Source organism: Choristoneura fumiferana, chromosome 7 (genome assembly GCF_025370935.1).
Source record: "Choristoneura fumiferana chromosome 7, NRCan_CFum_1, whole genome shotgun sequence".
NCBI classification, from domain to species: domain Eukaryota; kingdom Metazoa; phylum Arthropoda; class Insecta; order Lepidoptera; family Tortricidae; genus Choristoneura; species Choristoneura fumiferana.
This window is the reverse complement of record NC_133478.1, coordinates 549,522-571,025: the sequence shown is the minus strand read 5'-3', so window position 1 is coordinate 571,025 and position 21,504 is coordinate 549,522. Positions and strand designations below refer to the sequence as shown.

The following is a 21,504-nucleotide window of genomic DNA, read 5'->3' as shown; positions in this document are numbered from 1 at the left end:
ATGGTTCCATGGTGGCCCATGAATACGGTATTTGACTATTTTATATATGTTTTATAAATTAAAACTACACAATGCCTGTTATCGAATAGAAAAACAATTTTCAAGCTACCTTTACAAATAACAAAGTTATTAAGGTTTGAAATTCAAGATTAGACAGAGAAAAATATACCGGCATGTGACGTCACACGCCAGTACCGCCATACTTGCTGCATAGAGAAAAGCGTTTGAGAAAGAGACAGGTATATAGATTTTTCAAAAAATCACTATAAATCCAATTTTCAACCGATTCAAATTTTCTCTTCGCTAAACACTATCTGTGTATCTATATTTTCATAATAATATTAAGATATGGCAAAATCAGGAGTTGTCAAATACCGTATTAAAGTCCTTGGCCGTACAATAAAATATATTCAATTGAAAGTTTTGATCACCTATAATAGGTACTTGTTAAATTGTGAAGCCTTCTAAGCTGTTATAGTTTTCCTTTTAAAGGTGCGACCAAACCGCTTCTTAAAATACGGAATCGCAGTGACGTGTCGTAAACTTCAGGTCCTTACCGAACAAAAGTCGTGACGTTTACGGCACGTCACTGCGATTCCGCACCGTTCGCGTACTTTTGCGTACGTTTGCGTACTTTACGTTTGTGAAGTTCAGAAGATCCTTAAATGCAGTTTTGCTTCATTTTTAAAATAAAGGAATGATTCCTTTCAGTACAATTAGCGAACTAAAGGATTTAGGTAGTTGCCCTCCACGGGCCATAGATTTTTTCCAACCTGTATACTATTATTAAGATTATTTTTCAGTTTTTCAGGGCACTGGGCTCTAACAATAAAATTTATCATTAAAAAGCTTAATATTTTGCAAAAGGATCCCTCAATCCAAAAAGGGATTCCCTCCTTTGCAAACTGAGGTTGTACTGAATCCTAAGTATTAGAGTTACCGATCTGAAACCACTGGTTGGCGGGCAGGCCGGCGTCGAGCCTGGCAGCGACGATGGCTTCCCGCATAGCGAAGGGAACCGCCACCGACATGCACGTGGGGGGTTCGCCGATCACTGGAATCCATTCAATACGACATGAGCATTGTATATGTACAGGGTGGAAAGTAGAGATGGGGCAGCAAGGGCAGCTACTACCCTTGCTGCTACGCGAAAATGCTCTTAAGAGACCTTTAGTCAACGAGAAACTCGACAGATTAGACTTTTTTTGAATAACACGAATGTTTGTTCTCGGGTCTTGGATGTATAATTATGTATTGAGGTATGTATTTATCTACATAAGTATGTTTATCCGTTGCCATTTGCTTAGTTTGGGACTAGGTCAATTGATGTGGTGTTTCATTTTTTTTATGCCAATCGGTCCCATTTCTATCAAGGATTAAAACACTCTTTGAGACCAACTAAGGTTAGAGTACTAGAACACCCACAAATCAAAGAAAACTGTTTCCATACAGTTCGTAGGGTACTAATTTGCAAAGTGAAACTTTCGCATGTTGTTTTTTTTACGAATATGAATCCTTTATGCTTAAAGAAAATTAAACAGTATGTAGACAACTAAAAACTGAACATTTTAACTAAAGTTAATATTTTAACCCAGTATTGCTGCCTCCCCCTCTTGTCAGCCCTCTTGTTCTGAGAGGAGGCCTGTGCCCAGCAGTGGGACGTATATAGGCTGGGATGATGGGATGATGATTGCTGCCTCATCTCAACTTCTCGCTTTACGAAATATTTTTTTTATTAAAAAAAATGTTAAGTGCAAGGATTTTCATTTAATAATGTACATATAAGAAATATTGTAATTACTTTAGATCCTACATAGTCGTTAAGATAAATTGTATGTCGTATTGACATATTATGTTACAGAGAAACGTAAATATAAGTAATAACACCTGTGTAATGCCTGTGTGCTGTGTGTGTGTAACACCTGTATGTAACACACAATGAATACTTTGACTTTGAAGTCTTGGTATAAAACCGCCGTGAAACTAAAACTAAAGAATTTTATGATTGTTTTGTCACAAATACTTTTATTTTTACCCTTTTTAGTGACTTACGATGATATTCTACAACATTCGACCATAATGTTTGGAAAATTGTGTTGCAAGTCAGACATACAATTCTCTTTGTAAGTATTCGATGTTAGTATAATAATTAATAAGGAGTTATATCGAGGAATAAAAATGTAAATAATAATATTATTTTTTCCATGCCATTGCGACAAAAGTAGTTTGAAAGGTCTATGGCGTAACTAAAGTTGGTATGTTATTCACCCCAGTGCACCCTTACTTACAATGTTTTTCCATGCCCTAACTATTAAACGCAAAGGAGTTGCGATACAAAAATAAGAGCTAAAACAAGATAATTTAATTTCTTGGAAAATCGTGATTGTAACTCAAAATTGTCTATGTACACAAGAACTTTTAGCTTTTGTCAAAAAAAAATTGTGGCTGGATTATACCTACCTTTTGCACCAAAATATTGCGGCTCAGAGTATGACTTGTTCCTGAAGTAGACGCGGAAGTCCTGTGGGATGTCCCTCGCCTGCGGCACGTGGTAGTTCCAGGTGCGGTCCGTCAGCAGCTCGCCGGTCTCCGGGTCGAATACCAGCTGCTCGCACGTCCAGTAACCCAGGCCCATGATGAATGCGCCTTCTACCTAAAAATACCGTCCTAATTGAAGTTGGCAAAATACTAAAAAGTGTGAATGCAATACAAAATAAAACTTTGCTGTTGAATGTAACGAATCTTCCCTCATTCTCATTCTCATTCTGAGAGGAGGCCTGTGCCCAGCAGTGGGACGTATATAGGCTGGGATAATGATGGTAACGAATCTTCATACATTGACATACTTCTAGTCCGTTCTCAAACTGCATATCGTTGGTAATAATGCAAATCTGCTTATCTACCATACGAGTGCATATTTTTATTGAATAAACAATGTATTACCTGACCGACGTCGATCTGCGGGCTGACGCTCAACCCCGCATCCTCAAGCAAGTCCACTCGCACCAGCTCCCACTCGCCAGTCAACACGTCCACCTCTACTTCAGCCAGCGTCACACCGAACACGTCCGTTTTCTGCTTGTCAGCTAAAGATACAAAGCCATGCGCTTGCAGGTCTACATTAGCATTATAAGCTGCCTGCACCTGCTCCTCCCACGTAGCGTCCACCATAGAGGCTCTGATCGGTGCCATCCGCGACAACAACTGTTCACAGGCTCTCACAACTCCTAGCCCAACGTTATTTGATGTTAAACTGCCCCCTGTTGGAGGACCGTTTGGGGTGTTTATAGTGTTGCTTCCCTTTATTTCAATTTTTTCCATCGGTATGTTGAGGACATGAGCAGCAATTTGAATTGCTTTCGTATTCAAGCCTTGACCCATTTCGACTGCTCCATGTGTTATGGCGACAGTTCCGTCGTCATGGTATACCGACAGGTTCACGTCAATATTCTGCGAGCCAAAAGGCGTCCATCGAAGTAAAGAAAATCTTAAGCCGCGTTTCTTCCACCTGTTCTGTGCATTGTATTTGTCAACGGCTGCTCTCCTGTCTGCGTATTGCGCGTCGTTCTTCACTCTTTCCACCATTTCCCTTAGCTCAGTATAAGCTGGATCTAGATTGCGTAACCTCACTTCTAGTGGGTCTAAAGCCAACTCATAAGCAACACGTTCCATTATAAATTCCGCTGCGGTAATAGCTTCAAGAGTTCCTGTGAATCATACATTAGCTGTAAATTTTATGACAATCTTTTCAAGATTATTAAAAATACTAGCTTTTACCCGCGACTTCGTCCACATGGAATAGTAACTTTGGGAATTATATAATTTATTTAGGATACCTTTTCTGCTAATAATAGTACATAGTTAAAAAACTTCTACCGTTTACATCCATTTATCTCCGATAATGACGATCTTCCATATAAACTGTTATCCCCTCACAGGTCGAATTTTCAAAAAAGCTCAAACAAATATCGACATATTTCTTATTAAGTGCCTAATTGCCAAGTTTCATGGTTTTATCTTCGACAGCGACGAACTTTCACCATATAACATTTCATCCCCTATGTCAACCTCTTTAAGCCTCTTTTTCGCAATAAAAGATAACCTATGTTCTTTCCCAAGGTCTATTCTATCTCTGTACCAAATTTCATCAAAATCAGTTCAGCTGTTTAGGCGTGAAAGCGTAACAGACAGACAGAGTTACTTTCGCATTTATAATATTATAATATAAAGTAAAAGTAATAAAGTATATAAAGTAATAAAGTATTATAAAGTATGGCAGTTATATTTGCTGCTTTCAAGAAAACCTAACTAAACTGAACCTAAACTATCCAAGTCGCTTCTACTCCGAACCGATGGTAAGAGATCACCACCGCCCATAAACATCTGCAACACCAGGGGTATTGCAGATGCGTTGCCAACCTAGAGGCCTAAGATGGGATACCTCAAGTGCCAGTTATTTCACCGGCTGTCTTACTCTCCACGCCGAAACACAACAGTGCAAGCACTGCTGCTTCACGGCAGGATTAGCGAGCAAGATGGTGGTAGCAATCCGGGCGGACCTTGCACAAGGTCCTACCACCTGCAAAAAAGCCGAAAAGATAATACACCCGTCTCTTGCGAGCATATCCGTTACTCTTGCCTATTTTTAATCGACTTCAAAAAAAGGAGGCAGCACGTCACCAGTTACTGTATACGGTGACGTGAAATAACGTCCACCTCTAATTTTATTAAAGTGTTTAAGACGGGACCCCAATTTGAACTTATACTACTGCTGGCTAAAATATTCTGGAGAAATTATTGTTACTTATACGTATGTGCAATTAACTTCAATACAAAGTTCAATATCTCAAAAATGGCTAAACCGATTTTGATAAACCATGTCTAAGAACCGTCGCAAAACCCTGCTTTCAAATAAAAAAAACCGCATTCAAATCGATTCACCCGTTTAAGAGCTACGGTGCCACAGACAGACACATAGCGGTCAAACTTAACACCCCTCTTTTTGCATCGGGGGTTAAAAAGTTGAAGTTGTCACTTACCAGGAGCACGACAATGCGTGTTACTAGCTGTATCAGTAGTTACATTGTACGCTTTGAAATTCCATCGAGCCTTGTCGTAACAGTTGTTATACATCGTCAAAGATCCTCCGGTGGCATTATCACCAACAATGTAGCCATTATCCATGTACATATCTTCGTTACAATATTGAACTACTCCCTTAGTGTCAATTGCCACCTGAAAAATCAATTTAATACCTCAAAAAAAAAAAATGAGGGCTATCGCGAATGAATTCGCCGCTAGCGGCGCTAGTGTAGCGTGAGGCCTCCGAAATGTCAAATCTCATAGTTTTTGGGTGAGCTACGCGGGTTTATTTATAATTAGATTTTTTTTGTGAATATTTTGCATTACCTGAAATTAATTATGGCAATTATGCATTACGGGGCAATGAATGTCTGTGTTTTGAGACAGTTTTGTCTTTTGGAAACTTTTGTCCACCCTTTTTTTCCGAACAAAACGGGACTAAGCAACACTGTGCTGGCTGGATATTTTTATGGTACGGTTTTAAGGTGTTTTAAATATGTTTTTAATCTAAACTTTGTTTTAACGCCCGTAATAACAGACTCTGAAAGCCACACTTAAAAACCTCACGCAACAGTGCGCCATCTAGTGAGACAAAAAACGATAGCCCTCATTGGGATGACCCAATTTTTGACAACATATAATAAATCGAAAACCATTTGGAGAAATAGGCTCCGTGAAGGGTTTTCAGAAATCAGATTCCAAAAACGTGATAAACTGATTTAAATAAACAAAATTTAAGTAATGACCCTCATTAGTTGACCCTTGCAGTATCTCGTCACAAAGGCAGTTATAAAGCAGGTCTACACTCTTAAGCAAATTGACAGTTTGAAATGTTCCTGTCCTGCTTATAATAGCAAAGAGTGACAAAGATAGAACTTTAATCACATGATGCCCAACTGGCCTTAAACAGTTGTCATTTATCGTAAAGTCCGAAATGTATACGAGTATTTCCAATGTATTTTTACAAATTAAATTATTAAATTACTAAGTTACAAGTAAATACAAAATAATTCAAATATCAGATTTTTAAAAAGATATCTATTTACTATAATCACACCATTAAATTAACAAAGGAATAATCGAAGCTAAAAGAAGAGAAATAAAATAAAACTACTTGTCATGGTTCATTTAGGACCCTAAGCCGTGCTTGAATTATTGTCAAATTGTAATGCCACAGATTATGTTATGTACGACCTGAATTTTTCTAGGCAATGGAATGTGGCTGTCTCACTGTGACGTCATCCAGCGTATTTTGTTAAAAAAATTATAAAAAAATAGATACTTATCCAAATTCAAAATCAATGAAAATGGTATGTTAAAATATCCTATTCTTTCCAAAAAATAAGATAAAAACTATAGCTTATTTTTTTGGTGCATCCCAATTAAGTTACAAGGGTCAAAAGCGACGTGAGTTGCTTCGAGCAAAGGATTGTTATGAGTTGCTTCGAGCGAAGACGCATGCTTTTGTCAAAATTAGACATTAATGGCATTGTAATAAGAACCACCGGCACGCGTCATCGTGAATGACTACTTATACCGTAGTGCTCGACTGTGGGAGTGTCCCCACTAAGCCGTATGCCCGTATCTTCTGTAAGTTACTTCTACCTTCCATTGCAAAAATTTGGAGTAGGTCCGACGATTTTTTCATATGACTGACTATTATAAAAGTGACAGATAAATAAACTAACAATCTACCAAGAATTTTCATGAATGGGGTTAAACATTAAATTCGCTGTCATCGTTTCGTATGCTTTTGTTTCCTTTTTGAATTTACCTACCAGCCACATTATTATTTTAAAATAATAAATAAATATAATGGGACACTTGACACCAATTGACCTAGTCCCAAACTAAGCAAAGCTTGTACTATAGTCTATAAATACTAGGCAACGGATATACATACTTAAATAGATATTAAAGATCCAAGACCCGAGAATAAACATTCGTATTATTGATACAAATATCTGCGCCGGCCGGTAATCGAACCCGGGACCTCAAGCTTCGTTATCAGGTAGATTAAGATTTGAAAGAGAAATTTTTAAATCGACATCGTGTAATTTTACCTCATATTCAGTTGAACAGGGTAGCCTCTTCCCCACAGATTTTGACTGAGTGGCGAGCGGTAGGATGATGCGGCAGGGTCGATTCAGCTTGTGAGTCACCAGCGCACACGCCGCTGCCACCTGATTGATTCGCGTAAGCTTCAGCCCGTACGCCCCTCCCAATCGACGGACGTGGACATCAATCCTGGAAGGGAACATAAATACGTAAACCTTAATTCCGAAAGTCGGAATCACGAATTTCAAAATACCGTTTTTAGGGTTCCGGAGCCAAAATGGCAAAAACGGAATTCTTATAGTTTCGTCATGTCTGTCTCTCTGTCTGTCTGTCTGTCCGTCCGCGGCTTCGCTCAGGGACTATCAATGCTAGAAACTAGAACTATAAGTAAACTATGCCGACAAAATAGTACAACTAAACATTCAAAAAATATTTTTTTTTAGGGTACGTCCCATAGACGTAAAGTGGGGGTGATTTTGTTTTCATCCAACCCTTTAGTGTGGGATATCGTTGGATAGGTCTTTTAAAACCATTAGGGAGTTGATTAAACGATTTTTCGATTCAGTGATTTGTTTGCGAAAAATTCAACTTTAAAGTGGAAATTTTCATTTTAATCGAGCGTCCCCCCCCCCTCTAAAATCTAAACCGGTGAGTGGAAAAATTTGAAAAAAATCAGGATGGTAGTAAGTATATCAAACTTTCAAGGAAAACTATAACGGCTAAATTTGCTTGAAAATCTTTGTCTTTGTTTTTGTTTGTATTAGGTACCTATATTCAAAGAATGTCTGTTATGTTTGTTTGTTATTTGAACCTTAAATTATACATTATTATAGTAACTTTGAGTAAAAATTGTATGTGACTGAGTGCGTCAACTCCTACTGGTCCGACAGAATATCAGCGCTGTGTGTGACAGCAATGTCGCAGCACATGCTGAGTCGGCGCCTTTTCGCGGCTGTGCCGTGACAACTTAATTTAAATATGTAACAATCTGAATCGTTTGTTTATGTAGAATTGTCATGGCATGTTTGTGAATAATAGTAGATTATTGTCGTGGCCTGGAAGTAGGCAATTGCTGTCTGAGTATGAGTATTAAACGGACGAGCTTGCGAGTCCGTTTAACTAATACGAAGCCAGCAATTGCTATTTCAGCCGAGACTAATATAAAGCTTTTCTCAAAAATGGTGAATAATTCTGAAATAGAATAAACTTTTTCTCAAAATATATTGTAAAATTTAATTTTATTCCAATATTTTTCTTATGCTTTCCCGCCTTTTTTCATCAAAAATAAACTGCAGGTGTATTTTTCCACCGAAAACACCACAAGCTATTTCAGACCCAATAGAAAAAGTCCGGAGTTTCAATAAAATATCTGATACCGGCCATTAAACTTGGCTGTATACGACTTGTGCCAACATTTCCATGGCCTTTTTAACTTAAAAAAAAATTAGACTGATTGCAGGCGCGCTAATTCATTATTGTCGAGCTAGCGCGCCTGCAATCTTTTTAACTTTTTAATTTTTCGCTGACCATAAACTATGCACTTCACCTTCTGATAATTATGTAAAGAATAATGTCAACTTTTACGGACATTTTTGAGAAAAGTTTTTTATCTATCTATCTATCTATCTATTAGTAGTTTATGAGTAAATAGCAGCCTAAGGTATAAAATATACGTAAACTTGGAAGATTCCGTATAAAATACGAAATCCTTAGAAAAATATTACTTATTTTTTCCGTAATGGCTACGGAACCCTATTTTGGGCGTGTCCGACACGCTCTTGGCCGGTTTTTTATAATTCCGAATGTTTTACAAATACTAATATGACTATCCCGATTCTTCATAAATCCAATTTTTATCAATCCGAAGATTAGAAATATCTTAGGTTTTAACATACGATTTTCAAAATTCCGAATATCATTACGCCGATCAATAATAAATCCCTAAGTACTTATTAAAGTAAGCTATGTAGGTTAGGTTAGAATGGCCTAAAACAGTAGTAACTGTTATGAATTCATTTGCAGCAATGTGAGACAGTAAATAAATAAAATAATAAATAAAAACCGTTTATTTCAGACCATGAGATCCATATTAGGTGTTAGTGATAAAGGTACTTACATAGTATGTTAGTAGAAATTGTTAACTATTGTTATTGTTAACAATGTCGGCTTCGCAGAGCTCCTATTCCGCGCATCCTATTTCGCGTCTTGACGCAATTCTAACCTAACCTAAGCTATGCAGGCCAATTTACCTAAATTCTTCTAATATTCAAGATTCGAAATTTAAGATTCCGATTATAACCACGAAGTTTATTTTGCCTAATGTCATATTTCCGAATTAGCCATGTCGTTTCAGTAAATTCATAGTCGGAATACTGTACTTAGGTCTAATAATTTAACATTCGCAGTAATAAAAATCAGATATTAAAAAATCAATATTTTGAAATTCGGAAAAATAAATTTCCTGTTTTTAAGTAAGTAATCGGAATTATATGTCTTAGGCACGTGAAAATCGGAGTTTTAAAAATCGGAATTAGCAAATTCGGAATAAAATATTTCGGAGTATTTGGGTGTTTTCATGCTTGAAACAACAGTAAATTTACAAGAGTTATCCTCAGACAGCTTGCTGATCTGTATACACAGAGCGGTCAGCCTGCTGAGAATATTGCCTGCATGACCCACACCGGACTTGCCACCAGCCAATTACGTTAAAACAGAAAACATTATGCCAAGTCTTACAATACAATACAATTACTCTTTATTGTACACCAGAATTAGTAAGCGATACACAGAGAAAATTACAAGGTAAGCAATAGGCGGCCTTATCGCTTAGGAACGATCTCTGCCAGGCAACCTTTTTACAGAAAGAAGGAAGGACTAGTTCACAGCAGGTGGTGCATTAACAGTAGATCAGAAAAATTTAAATGCAACAAAAACACATCTTTACATACACATTAAATATAAGCAATGGGATAAACAGCCACATATAAATTAATGAATAAATAAACTAACTAGGATAAAGCTAATTATCTCACGATGACAGATAGTGCTCCTTAAGCATAGATTTAAAGAGTGACAGAGATTCTTGTTCCCAGAATCCCAGAATAGATAGGAGTTGAGGTTAATAGTTCACATACTAGATTTCAAGAAATACGCAAATACCTACTTATTTTCCGGCATTTTAAGCACTCGCGATATTGCAGCCTGCGTATTGTCTAACCACTGCGTAGCACAATAAGCCTCCAGGCCCTCCTCGGTGGGCTTCGTCACACACATCAGCGTCTCCATGCAAAAATGAGTCTGTTGGTAAATCGTCTCGTCTCCTTTCACTATTTTATATATTTCAGTTCCTTTTGAACCACCAGACTTTTCACCCGCCATTTTTGTTCTGTTTGCATCTTTTTTTGCTTTCTTGATGTCGATGACTGGTTTCTTTATATTACTGTATTTTACAAGTACACGTTTGGCAGCGTTTTCTGCAATGCGCCTCGTTTCAGCAACGATCACACCAATGACCTGCCCATTGTATCTGACAGGACCTTCGCAGAAGACCTCTTCATCAGCGAATGAATATCCGTCGATCCTTGGGATGAAGCTGTTGACTCCAGGAATGTCTTTGGCCGAGTAAAAATCTATGACTCCGGGTTGTTGCTGCAACAAAAAATAAAAACAATGATGTTAATATTTTTTTTTTCAGATGAGATATTAGTGTCTTATTTGAAGAGGTAGGTTTTATGAGAAATGGAAACTAAATGTAGTTATTTCTTTACAAGAGCGTCGCTGGCATCGATGCTGTGGATGTCTCCAAGGGGCGCGGTAGCGAGGACGAAAGCTCCATACACCTCACACGGGAGACGAGGCAGGTCCTCCGTGTACGAGGCCTCGCCTGCACACTGGATCTGCAAGACAGTTTGATTATTTTCAGTGTCATTCCCAACACCGAAGGGTTGAAAAACTTAAGCACAGTTTAACTGGCTCTAGCCAGTTCTTACCCCACTCGCAATTAAATAGCGTTTGATACACAAATAAGAAAGAGATCCAATTTTAACTTCATTTAATGATGTATAACAGGCGTTAATTTATGAGGGATATTTTATTAGCAACTTACCAGTGCTTCAGCTTTTGGGACAGGTTGATTAATAGGATAGAGCGTAGGGTTGGTGGTGAAGATCTGTCGCGCGTTGGAGACAGGCCGCGTGCTGCTCAGCGTGACACCGCCCGAGCCGTAGCGCGCTCCCACCAGACTGCCAGGACAGAGAGACAGCAGGCCCTGAAGAAGAAAAAAGTCTCCTTCAACTTTTTCTCAGTAGGTACTCTGAAATGATAATGAAATTATTATGAGAGCTGCTTGCCTTATAAAACAAGTTTAAGGCGAGATTTTTCCGGTACTTCACTGATGGTTCTGGTAGATTCTCTGTAACTACCAACTCTTGCTCCAAAACTTTCAGAGCTGCTTGCAGGGTTTCATTAGTGAACAGTTTCTTTCTGATTAAGAACTTTTCTGTATTTTCGGCGTGAACAAAATGTGCTGAGAGCCCACCGTACACGATGCGTGCCTCTAGAACGGTAGTCTGGAGGCTGCACAGTTTGTACAAGTAACCAGCATTCACAATAGCATGAGCATTTTGGGCACGTGGCATTATCTAAAAAATATTTAGACAATGTGTAGAATATTACGTGACTGGTACACGCACAGAATGAAAATTACTGAAATTGAAGTCAAAAGCAAACAACAACATGACCAAAAAAGGCTAAAAGACAAAGTAATGAGTTTTGTAAAAAAATCATTTACCTACCTTAAATGAAACGAATTTGTAATCTTGACCCAAAGGTGGTAATAATATATTGAAGATTATCTTTCCCTTCATGTTTAATTTAAGAAACGCTTCTGGTGTGAATATTTTTCTAGAACCAGAAGAGTCCACTGAAAATTGTCCAGAATTAGTTTTTTTCTTCATTTTAATATCGGATGAGAATTTTATTAGTATGAAAAAAGAAAAGAAAAACTTACAGATCGTCAAACATGCACCTACTGTCTCAAGCAGAAGAAAGACATCAGATTGAAAATTAAAGTGTTGATGTTTAGTCATCAGATTACCTCCAATTGTTCCTATCTGCGACATCATTAAAAAATCAAACATATTTTTATAAATACAACATCATTATAAAAATCAAGAGCGGCAAAAGAGAGCGGTAAATACGAAAATCTAAATTCCAAGTCGGAATCACGAACTTCAAAATACCGATTTTATAAATCTGAATGTTTTAAAACTTCTAATATGACTATTCCGATTCTTCATAAATCCAATTTATATAAATCCGAAATTAAAAATATCTATGGTTTAAAATAACGATTTTCAAAATTCGATGAGAGACATTCTAAATTCAATGATTCCGAACCACGGAGTTTATTTTGCTGAATGTCATATTTCCGAATTAGCGATGTAATTTCGGAAATTCGATAGTCGGAATACTGTACTTCGGGCCAATAAAGTTTTGTGTTTTTCATTCTTTGGAGTTATATGAAGAGGATTGAAAAAAAATCGATATTTTGATTTTCGGAAAAATAAATTTCGTGTTTTTAAGTAATCGGAATTATATGACGAATTGTGAAAATTGGAGTTTTGAAAATCGGAATTAGTAAATTCGGAATTAAATATTTCGGAGTATTTGAGTGTTCCCGGCAAAAGGTCAATAAGCAAATTTTCTTTAAAAAAAAAAAAATTAAAACTTTTTGTAGTTAAACTTACATTTCGAACAGGAATATGAGCAACCTTTAGTAAATGCTGTCGAAGTTTCTCTAAATACCAAAAATCTGCTTCTGTGACTGACAGATGCTCGAAAATGTCCATCGTCTCTGTCAATGTCAATGCTGCGCCAATAACCAGGTTCTGATCTAAGTGGTACCCCTTTAGTTCATTGACACTACTTATGTCTATGAGGACCCGAGGGTACTCAGAAATTGGGTACGCTCCTGAAAAATGTTTTAAATTTAGTAATGTATTGTGTTTGTCTTCATATTTTTCTTGTTTAATTTAAATAACTAAATTTAAAATACCTTTTGCCGTGTTTCCAGCAACAAACATATATGAATCATCTCCATTCTTTCCTAAAACCTCAAATATCTCTTTAACAGACAATACTCTGAACCATGACCTGCCGTCTTTCAGTTCTATTTCCTTATTTTGTGGTATATCGTCCGCTTCCACTAAGCACCAATCACTCTCACTGCAGGTGCTTGTCAGACATATTTTTCCATTTTTCTTACAAATATTTAGGTCTTCAATATCTAGAAGATCATGAGGTTCGGGCGCATCGCTTGCAAATGTTTTGAAGGCTTCCAGAATGGGCCGGTAGCCGGTGCAGCGACAGATGTTGCTTCCAAATGACTGCTCTATCTCTAACATGGTTAGTTTTTTCTTGGACTGCAGCAGGCTGTAATCAAAATATACAGATAGTTTGATAAGAATAGAGATCCCTGCATATTAAGATTCTCAAAGTCAAAGTCCAAATATTTTTATTCAATTTAGGCTATAACAAGCACTGGTTCGGAAAAACCTCTGTTGAGAAGAATCCAGAAAGAAACTTAACGAGGTATATTTTTTTTAAACAGATTTACAAAATTATTAAATGATATCCATACATCACAAGTATTTAACACAACTTTATTTTTAACACAGTAGGTTCGCAATTTGAAGGGATCGCTAATGCGGATCGGAATTATTTCCATATAATACTACCTGTACATGGCCATGACCCAACCAGGCGAGCAGTACCCGCACTGGGTGCCGTTGTGTTTGGCGAGCGTCTTCTGCAGCGGGTGGTAGCCCGCGTGCCGGCTGCCGACGCCCTCTATCGTGGACACCTCCCAGCCCTCGCACGACGTCACCGACACCAGACACTGTACCATAGACACAATGAATATAGAACCAGATACTTTTGACAATGTTAACCTAACGTTCTAGGCCTGGCCTCATATTGCAGGTGACTACGTGCAATAATAGTGGATCCAAAGGTGACTGACCGAGTTGACGGCTACGGGCGCGTCCCCTGCGCGCGCGGCGGCGACGACGCAGGCGCCGCAGCCGCCCTCGCGGCACATGTACTTGCTGCCGCGCAGCTCGCTGCCCACGCGCAGGTAGTCCAGCAGCGTCACATCGGAGCTCACTTCGCGCCCCACTGACAAACAAATGGTTCATCTATCTATTTCGATTTCTTTTCTATTACTTGTATAAAATAGTTTCTTGTAAGAAGATGGTGTTACATTTCACATGTATGTAAATTGTTACCGTATTCTTGCTATTTAATTACAGTTAAACAACAAAGTCGTACATTATTGTCGGATTCGTTTACCAACATCGAGTCCGCCAATCCGTACAAATTTCGGATCGGTCAAGCGCTAAATCCGACTTTTCGCCGATGAGCAACTTAGTGATGTTACTGTCAACGTGTGAGTTTAAGTCATCTGCACACGAATTATTAGTGTATTGTTGGAGTGGTTAACCGTCGTCATTACAGTCAGTTGGCAGTTTTGTTTTTGCATGTAAGTGTGCGGAACTGCACTTGTGTGCACATTCCCCCCCGCAACAAACGCCAGAACTATTTTAAAGGTTATCCACCGCTAAGGCTACTCCCTTCCGGTAGTACGGTATAAAAGAGTTGATTAAAAAATAACCCAAATTTATTACTGAAAATCTTTTTAAGACGTTATATGGCGCATCGCATACCAGCCAATTCCTGGGGTGATTTTTAACGTTAGTTGTTAACGTTGACGATATTCTCAAAATAGTTAACAGGACATACCAGAGCACGGTTTTCCGTTGACGCGGAAGTTGACGCGATCCATGGTGCAGTGTAGAGGTTGCTCTGAAATTATGCATAAATAGCTTAGGCCTAAATATACAGATATCTTTAAAAAGAGGCCGTGTATTTGTCACAAAACGTATTGTACGTAATCGGGTGTGTAATGTTTGTCATAAGAACGATTTGCGAATTTTCATTTCTCCTAACACAAATATCAGAATTTCGATATTGAGAACGTATAAAAACAATATGCATATAAACAAATTGCCGAATTTCTCAAATCATATTATTCAATTAGCATAATTGTCTTATGCATATTAAAGTACTGTATAATAGTCATGCCGCATACTTAATCAAAGTTCATAATATACAATTTTTATACAAAAATCGAGGATAATGATCGAAACGTATAAAACACCTGGCATAAATCCAACAGCAAAGATCATTTGTGAAGCAATTTTATCCGGGCTAAGGCTAAGGCGGGAGCGAAGTGGAGCGTAGCTTTAGCTTAGCCTTTAGCGTAGCTTAGCCTTCTGAACCTTTTACCTGTCCGAGTCGCTTCTGCTCCGAACCGTCTTGCTCGCTCGCTTCGCTCGCTCGCACAAATCAAATGTTTTTTGCATTTGGCACGCATGATGTTATACCGTCCAATCTTTATTCTAAATGTTGTTATAGATTTTAATAATTATATGATTAACCGAATATTCAAAATGATTGTATTATAGCAATTGTTGTTATGACTAATCAATGTTATATTATTTAAAGCTTAACCTCGGTAATAATATGAAATCCGTTTTTATGCTGAATGAAATATTATGATTCTTGAACGTAGTAAAATGAAATTATGCTAAAAGTTTGTATGACGATTGAACGGCACCCATTGTACTCGTAACATATCAAAAAGCGATTTGCTTTCATCATCATCATCATCAGCCTACAGCAGTCCGCTGCTGGACATAGGTCTCTTCCATGGCGCGCCACCACACTGTCTTCTGCCTCTCGCATCCATCCGTCGCCAGTGACCCTCTTAAGGTCGTCCATCCATCGTGCCTCAGGACGCCCTACACTACGTTTTCCCATCCATTTATTGCTTTGTTGACGGTCATTTAATAAATTAGAAAATAAAACAATACTCCAGCTATGTTGCATACAAATCTCATTATTGACTCGTTAGCAACTTTAAAAAAATGTAAAATGTCAATGTAAGTCACAGGCCTGTTTTGGTACAGGTGTTTTGGCTACAAAATTACGTAATACTCTTTAAATTACATATATAACAAAGACGGCAGACTGTTTTGTTAATATTTTGCTTTACAAAAATGTAGTGTGCAAAAATTACACTTACAAATATTATTATGCGTCCCGTTCTGAAGGCAGACAAACAGTAAGTAAGACGCGTCCGAATAATTTCAACTCACAAACACTTTTGTGTCGACGTGGAAAAATTAAAATTAGGGTAAAATACTCAATAACAAGTGTACTGAACTGAAGGGTCCCAAAAATAAGAATGCACTTCTCGTTGCACTGGTCTTTATTAGCAAGGCCTACTTGCTTGCTACTGAATTACTATTGGTTTGCTACGATGGAACATCATCAATCTTAACACTATATACAATCTAAATAAGCGTATCGTTAGCTTGTTGTAGGTGCGGTATAACGACATCTATGGATAACTTTACAAATCAAATAATTTTAGAAAAACATGTAAGAATTGGTATTTGAACTATGACACAACATTAAGTTTATTTTAAATGACATAACAATCCTTTTAAACATTAAACAACTCCAAAATTACCTACAAAATATGGTGAAACTAGCCCCATCTGTTATTAGATAGTTGAACCGTAATACTTTGATATGAAAACAATATTATTTTAAAATGTAGGTTTTAGACAATAATTGTTGAGACGTGAACAACAAGTCAGACACAAAATGTATTTTTTCTATTCATCATCATCATCAGCTTATAGCAGTCCATTGCTGGACAATGAGAGCTTCTACCACCATCCTTTCGTAGATATTGTCACTCCACTGGACCTGAGGACGTCCTACACTACGTTTGCCGAGACGCGGTCCAAGTCAAGAACCCGTTTACTCTACCAGTTTTATCGGTTCTTCGGCAGATATGACCAGCCCAATCAATTAATCAATCAAATACCATATTTGAAAATTGAAATTAACAAATATCATATTTTACATAAAAACATGGTGTGCAAAATAAGACTTAAATATTATTAGGTTGCACAGGCTCTGTTGCTAGGACAATACTTAAAATACAATTAATAATGTCTACGTTAAATAAAAAATTCAAATAAAAACATTAATTGTCATACAATACGAGTATTTAACATTAGTTTATAAGGCGAAAATGTTACTAACTACTACAGAAATTGTTTTGAAAATAAACATTATTATTATTATTATTATTATTATTTAACAAAATTAAACAAAATGGAATGTAAGATTTAAATGTAAGATTTAAATAATAAGGCTGAAATAATTATATAATTTACAAAATAGAATGACAATTTTAACACTTATTTACTAGCTGCCCCACTGCTACTATTTTTTTCTCTTAGGATGTAGTTAAAACGCGCTGGAGCGAGGAATAAGGGTTAAATATATTATGACTGTCAGCAAAGGAGTAGATAAAAGGAACAGAGATAAAGCTTTTCAAGAATGTGCAAAATTGTAATCTACCTATTTTGGTAGGATTTTGGTCAATTTTTATCTTACAAAAGAGAGCAATTAGAGCAATTTATAATTTGAAGACGCGTGAATCTTTAAGATCTTTTTTTAAGGAAACAGATATCCTAACCCTGCCGTCGCTTTATGTTTTTGAAATAATCATGTATGTTAGGAAGAACATATGTGATTTTCCCACTAACGTCGATAAGCCAAAGGCTACTAGAAACACAGGGAAGCTTAAAGTTCCATCTTACAGACTGGCTAAAACCAAAAAGTCTTTTCTGGGAAATTGCATACGTTTTTATAATAAAATTCCAAAAAATATTATAAATGAAACGGATACAAAATTCAGATCTATTGTCAAGAAGACATTAATATCAAAGGCGTATTATAAAGTTAATGATTATATCATGGACAGGGATATTTGGAAATAATTCCGATCCGCATTAGCGATCCCTTCAAATAGCGAACCTACTGTGTTAAAAATAAAGTTGTGTTAAATACTTGTGATGTATACATATCATTTAATAATATTGTAAACCTGTTTTAAAAAAAAAAAAAATATATATATATATATATATATATATATATATACCTCGTTGAGTTTCTTGCCGGATTCTTCTCAGCAGAGGTTTTTCCGAACCGGTGGTAGATTTTTTTTTGACATTCATAAGTGCTTGTTATAGCCTAAATTGAATAAAGATATTTTGACTTGACTTGACTTGATTGTCGCAATAGGTATGATAGAATATTTTACAAATCACTTTTTTTAAATTATTTATTGTTTCTTTTAATGGTGTGGTAAATTCTGAATCTAACATAATAGTTTTATTTAACCTATTGTACTCCTTGGGATAGTTAAAGTATGGTATGTTTTTATTTTTTAAGGGTTCCAAGGTATGCCGATGGAACTCTATTACTGAGACTCCGCTGTCTGTCTGTCCGTTTGTCCGCCCGTCCGTCCGTCCATCGTCACAGGGCTCTCTCAGGGATCTCTTGAGCCGTAACATCTAGACATTTGAAATTATCACAGATGTATTACTGTGGTTGCTATTACAACAAATATTAAAAATTAAATAAAATCAAAAATGAAAGGGGGTCGTTATACAAGAAGCATGTTTTTTCAGCGTTTTTTTGGTTGCTAGGCATTATTAACAGTGGCTAGGCTGTTGAATGCTCTATAATAAAACTTTCGATTATTATAGTGACTGACTGATTATGTGGTTTATTCGTTTTTGTGCAGCATTAAGATTAAATAACAATTTATGGAACACAAACCTAAATGAAGCCTGCAAAATGCATCCGATTTTGCGACTGCAAATCGGTTCGATCGTTCGTTAAAATGCCGGGTCCGATTAAGTGGCAACATTATTACTACTGTGGTGGCAACAGTATTTCAATACTTGCATTCACACAAGCTCGGATCAAGGAATCCAGCTAAAAACCAGATCCAGCGAGGCGGAGGGGGGCGGGCACGGGCGGGACGCGTCATAAAACCAGATAGTGTGTTCACACGGAGTCCGATTTTATAGGACCGGAGGATCTTGAACATGAAACTACCGTGATACACTCATATTAAATGATATTGTAACGTCTTAAATCGAGTTTGGCTCGACTGTTTCGGACTAATTCGTAGCCCTTCTTCTTAAGAGCACGCGACTCGGCAGCTGCCGAACACGCGCACACGCGCACGCACACATGCATTCGTGCCGAGTCGTGTTGCTCCTAGGAGGAAGGGCTACAAATTAACCTGAAACATGTCGAGCTAAATTCGATTTAAGACGTGAGTTATCCGTTACAATATCATTTAATATGACTGGAGAATCTTATAAAAGTGGGCGGCCATGTGAATACACTAGCCAGTTTTGCAGGATCCGAGTCTTAGCACATCCAGTATTATTGTTTTGTTTTGTTTAGCAGGTGGTAGGACCACTGCAAGGTCCGCCCGGATTGCTACCACCATCTTGCTCGCTAATCCTGCCGTGAAGCAGCAGTGCTTGCACGTTGTGTTTCGGCGTGGAGAGTAAGACAGCCGGTGAAACTACTGGCACTTGAGGTATGCCATCATAAGTTGGCAACGCATCTGCAATCTCTCTGACGTTTCAGGTGTCTATAGGCGGTAGTGATCTCTTTCCATCAGGAGACCCAGTTGCTCGTTTACCATCCAGTCGAATAAAATAAAATAAAAAACCGCCAACACTTATCATTATTATTATTCCCTCAATGGCGGCCTTAAGGCTTGTGCCAATGTCAGTTGCGATGACAAGGTTGCGCTTGATTCTGCAGAACGCCACGCCAAAACATGACTACGTGTGAACGGGATCTTACTTGGTCTGGTTACGTCAAGTCATGTCATGTCAGATCACGTTACATTTTATAACTTTCGAATAATGAAATAAAGAAAAATAATAGTGCCTATATAGGTCAAAGGCTCAATTTGCTTTATCAGAATTGGGTGGTATACCTTATTCTGCATGGTACCGATGAATGTCTTTGTCTTCTCTTGAATGCAAACATTCTTTAATAACTTTTTAATTAATGCCAACAGATGTTTTACATAAGTATTTACCAATAACATTATGTGTTCATATGCGTCATGCAGAAGTTCAGTTTATAATATTACATTTATTATCGAATACCTAGTCCATGCAATGCTGAAATAACTTTTTCTTTTACAACTAACTTGGAACAGATGATGTCATGATTATTGCTAATTAGAGATGATGCGACCAAGCAATAGTTCAACAGAAGCAACTGGCTGGGGGCCTACGGGGGAGGCCTACGGGTGAGGCCTACGGGGGAGGCCTATGGGGGAGGCCTATGTCCGACAGTGGACCTCCTACGACTGAAATGATGATGATGACGACGGTAATGATCATCTGGACAATTTGCTACTTCTTCGGGGTTCCACACCGTTAAAAATCATCACTGTTATTTTTTTTTACGAAAAATGGAAATGGATTGGGGCTGAGGCACCGACTTCAAAGTAGTAGAAAATTATTTTCAAGGTTTTTGATGTCGGTTCCATTTTTTGAGAAAAAAAAAATATTTTCATAGTTCAATTTTTTTAGGGTACCTCCCATAGATGTAAAGTGGGGGTGTTTTTTTTTTCTCATCCAACCCTATAGTGTGGGGTATCATTTGATAGGTATTTTAAAACCAGGGGAACCTTTAGGGGTTTGCTAAGACAATTTTTAGATTCAGTGATTTGTTTGCGAAATATTCAACTTTAAAGTGCAAATTTTCATTAAAATCGAGCGTCCCCCCCTCTAAAATCTAAACCGATGAGTGGACAAATTTGAAAAAAATCAGGATGGAGGTAAGTATATCAAAAAATAGTATAGTGTTATAGTTTTCCTTGAAAGCAAGGAAAACTATAACAGCTAAGTTTGCTTGAGAATTATTAGTCGTTTAAGAGTAAATAGCAGCCTTAGATATAAAATATACCTAAACTTGGAAGATTCCGTATAAAAAAAAATACAAAATCCTTAGAAAATTATTTCCTAATTTTTTCGTATTGGCTACGGAACCCTATTTCTTGCGTGTCCGACACGCTCTTGGCCGGTTTTCTGACCTAAGCTACGAGGCTAGTGGGGTTCTTTAGGTAGAAGGTGCATTCATCATGGGCCTGGGTTACTGGACGTGCGAGCAGCTGATATTCGACCAGAAGACCGGCGAGCTGCTGACAGACCGCTCCTGGGACTACCACGTGCCGCAGGCCAGGGACATTCCACACGATTTCCGCGTCTACTCCAGGAACAGTCCTTATTCTGAGCCGGGATACTTCGGTGCAAAAGGTCATACAAATATTTCAAGCGTCTACCTGTTGCCTTATGTAATAATGGTATTACCAATAAATGAGTATGAGTATGAGTA

At 37.6% G+C, this 21,504-nt stretch overlaps 1 protein-coding gene across 2 annotated transcripts in view; it reads right to left on the bottom strand.

Annotated features, from left to right (window-relative positions):
• The window catches only part of LOC141429464 (xanthine dehydrogenase-like), a 57,227-nt gene that overhangs the window by 1,848 nt on the left and 33,875 nt on the right, over positions 1–21,504 (bottom strand). Inside the window, exons 1-17 of one of the 2 annotated variants that reach the window (XM_074089771.1) lie at positions 16,286–16,344; positions 14,941–15,003; positions 14,162–14,316; positions 13,878–14,038; positions 13,196–13,572; positions 12,888–13,111; positions 12,149–12,251; positions 11,934–12,061; positions 11,490–11,780; positions 11,246–11,407; positions 10,908–11,036; positions 10,304–10,788; positions 7,146–7,329; positions 5,040–5,235; positions 2,944–3,707; positions 2,461–2,653; positions 941–1,054 (exon numbers count right to left, since the gene is read on the bottom strand). In XM_074089771.1, the coding sequence (XP_073945872.1) occupies positions 941–1,054; positions 2,461–2,653; positions 2,944–3,707; positions 5,040–5,235; positions 7,146–7,329; positions 10,304–10,788; positions 10,908–11,036; positions 11,246–11,407; positions 11,490–11,780; positions 11,934–12,061; positions 12,149–12,251; positions 12,888–13,111; positions 13,196–13,572; positions 13,878–14,038; positions 14,162–14,316; positions 14,941–14,983 (3,709 nt within the window). In that variant the 5' untranslated portion in view covers positions 14,984–15,003; positions 16,286–16,344. Of the gene's footprint in view, positions 1–940; positions 1,055–2,460; positions 2,654–2,943; positions 3,708–5,039; positions 5,236–7,145; positions 7,330–10,303; positions 10,789–10,907; positions 11,037–11,245; positions 11,408–11,489; positions 11,781–11,933; positions 12,062–12,148; positions 12,252–12,887; positions 13,112–13,195; positions 13,573–13,877; positions 14,039–14,161; positions 14,317–14,940; positions 15,004–16,285; positions 16,345–21,504 lie in introns of those variants that run through there. The other variant, XM_074089770.1, reaches the window with a different exon arrangement.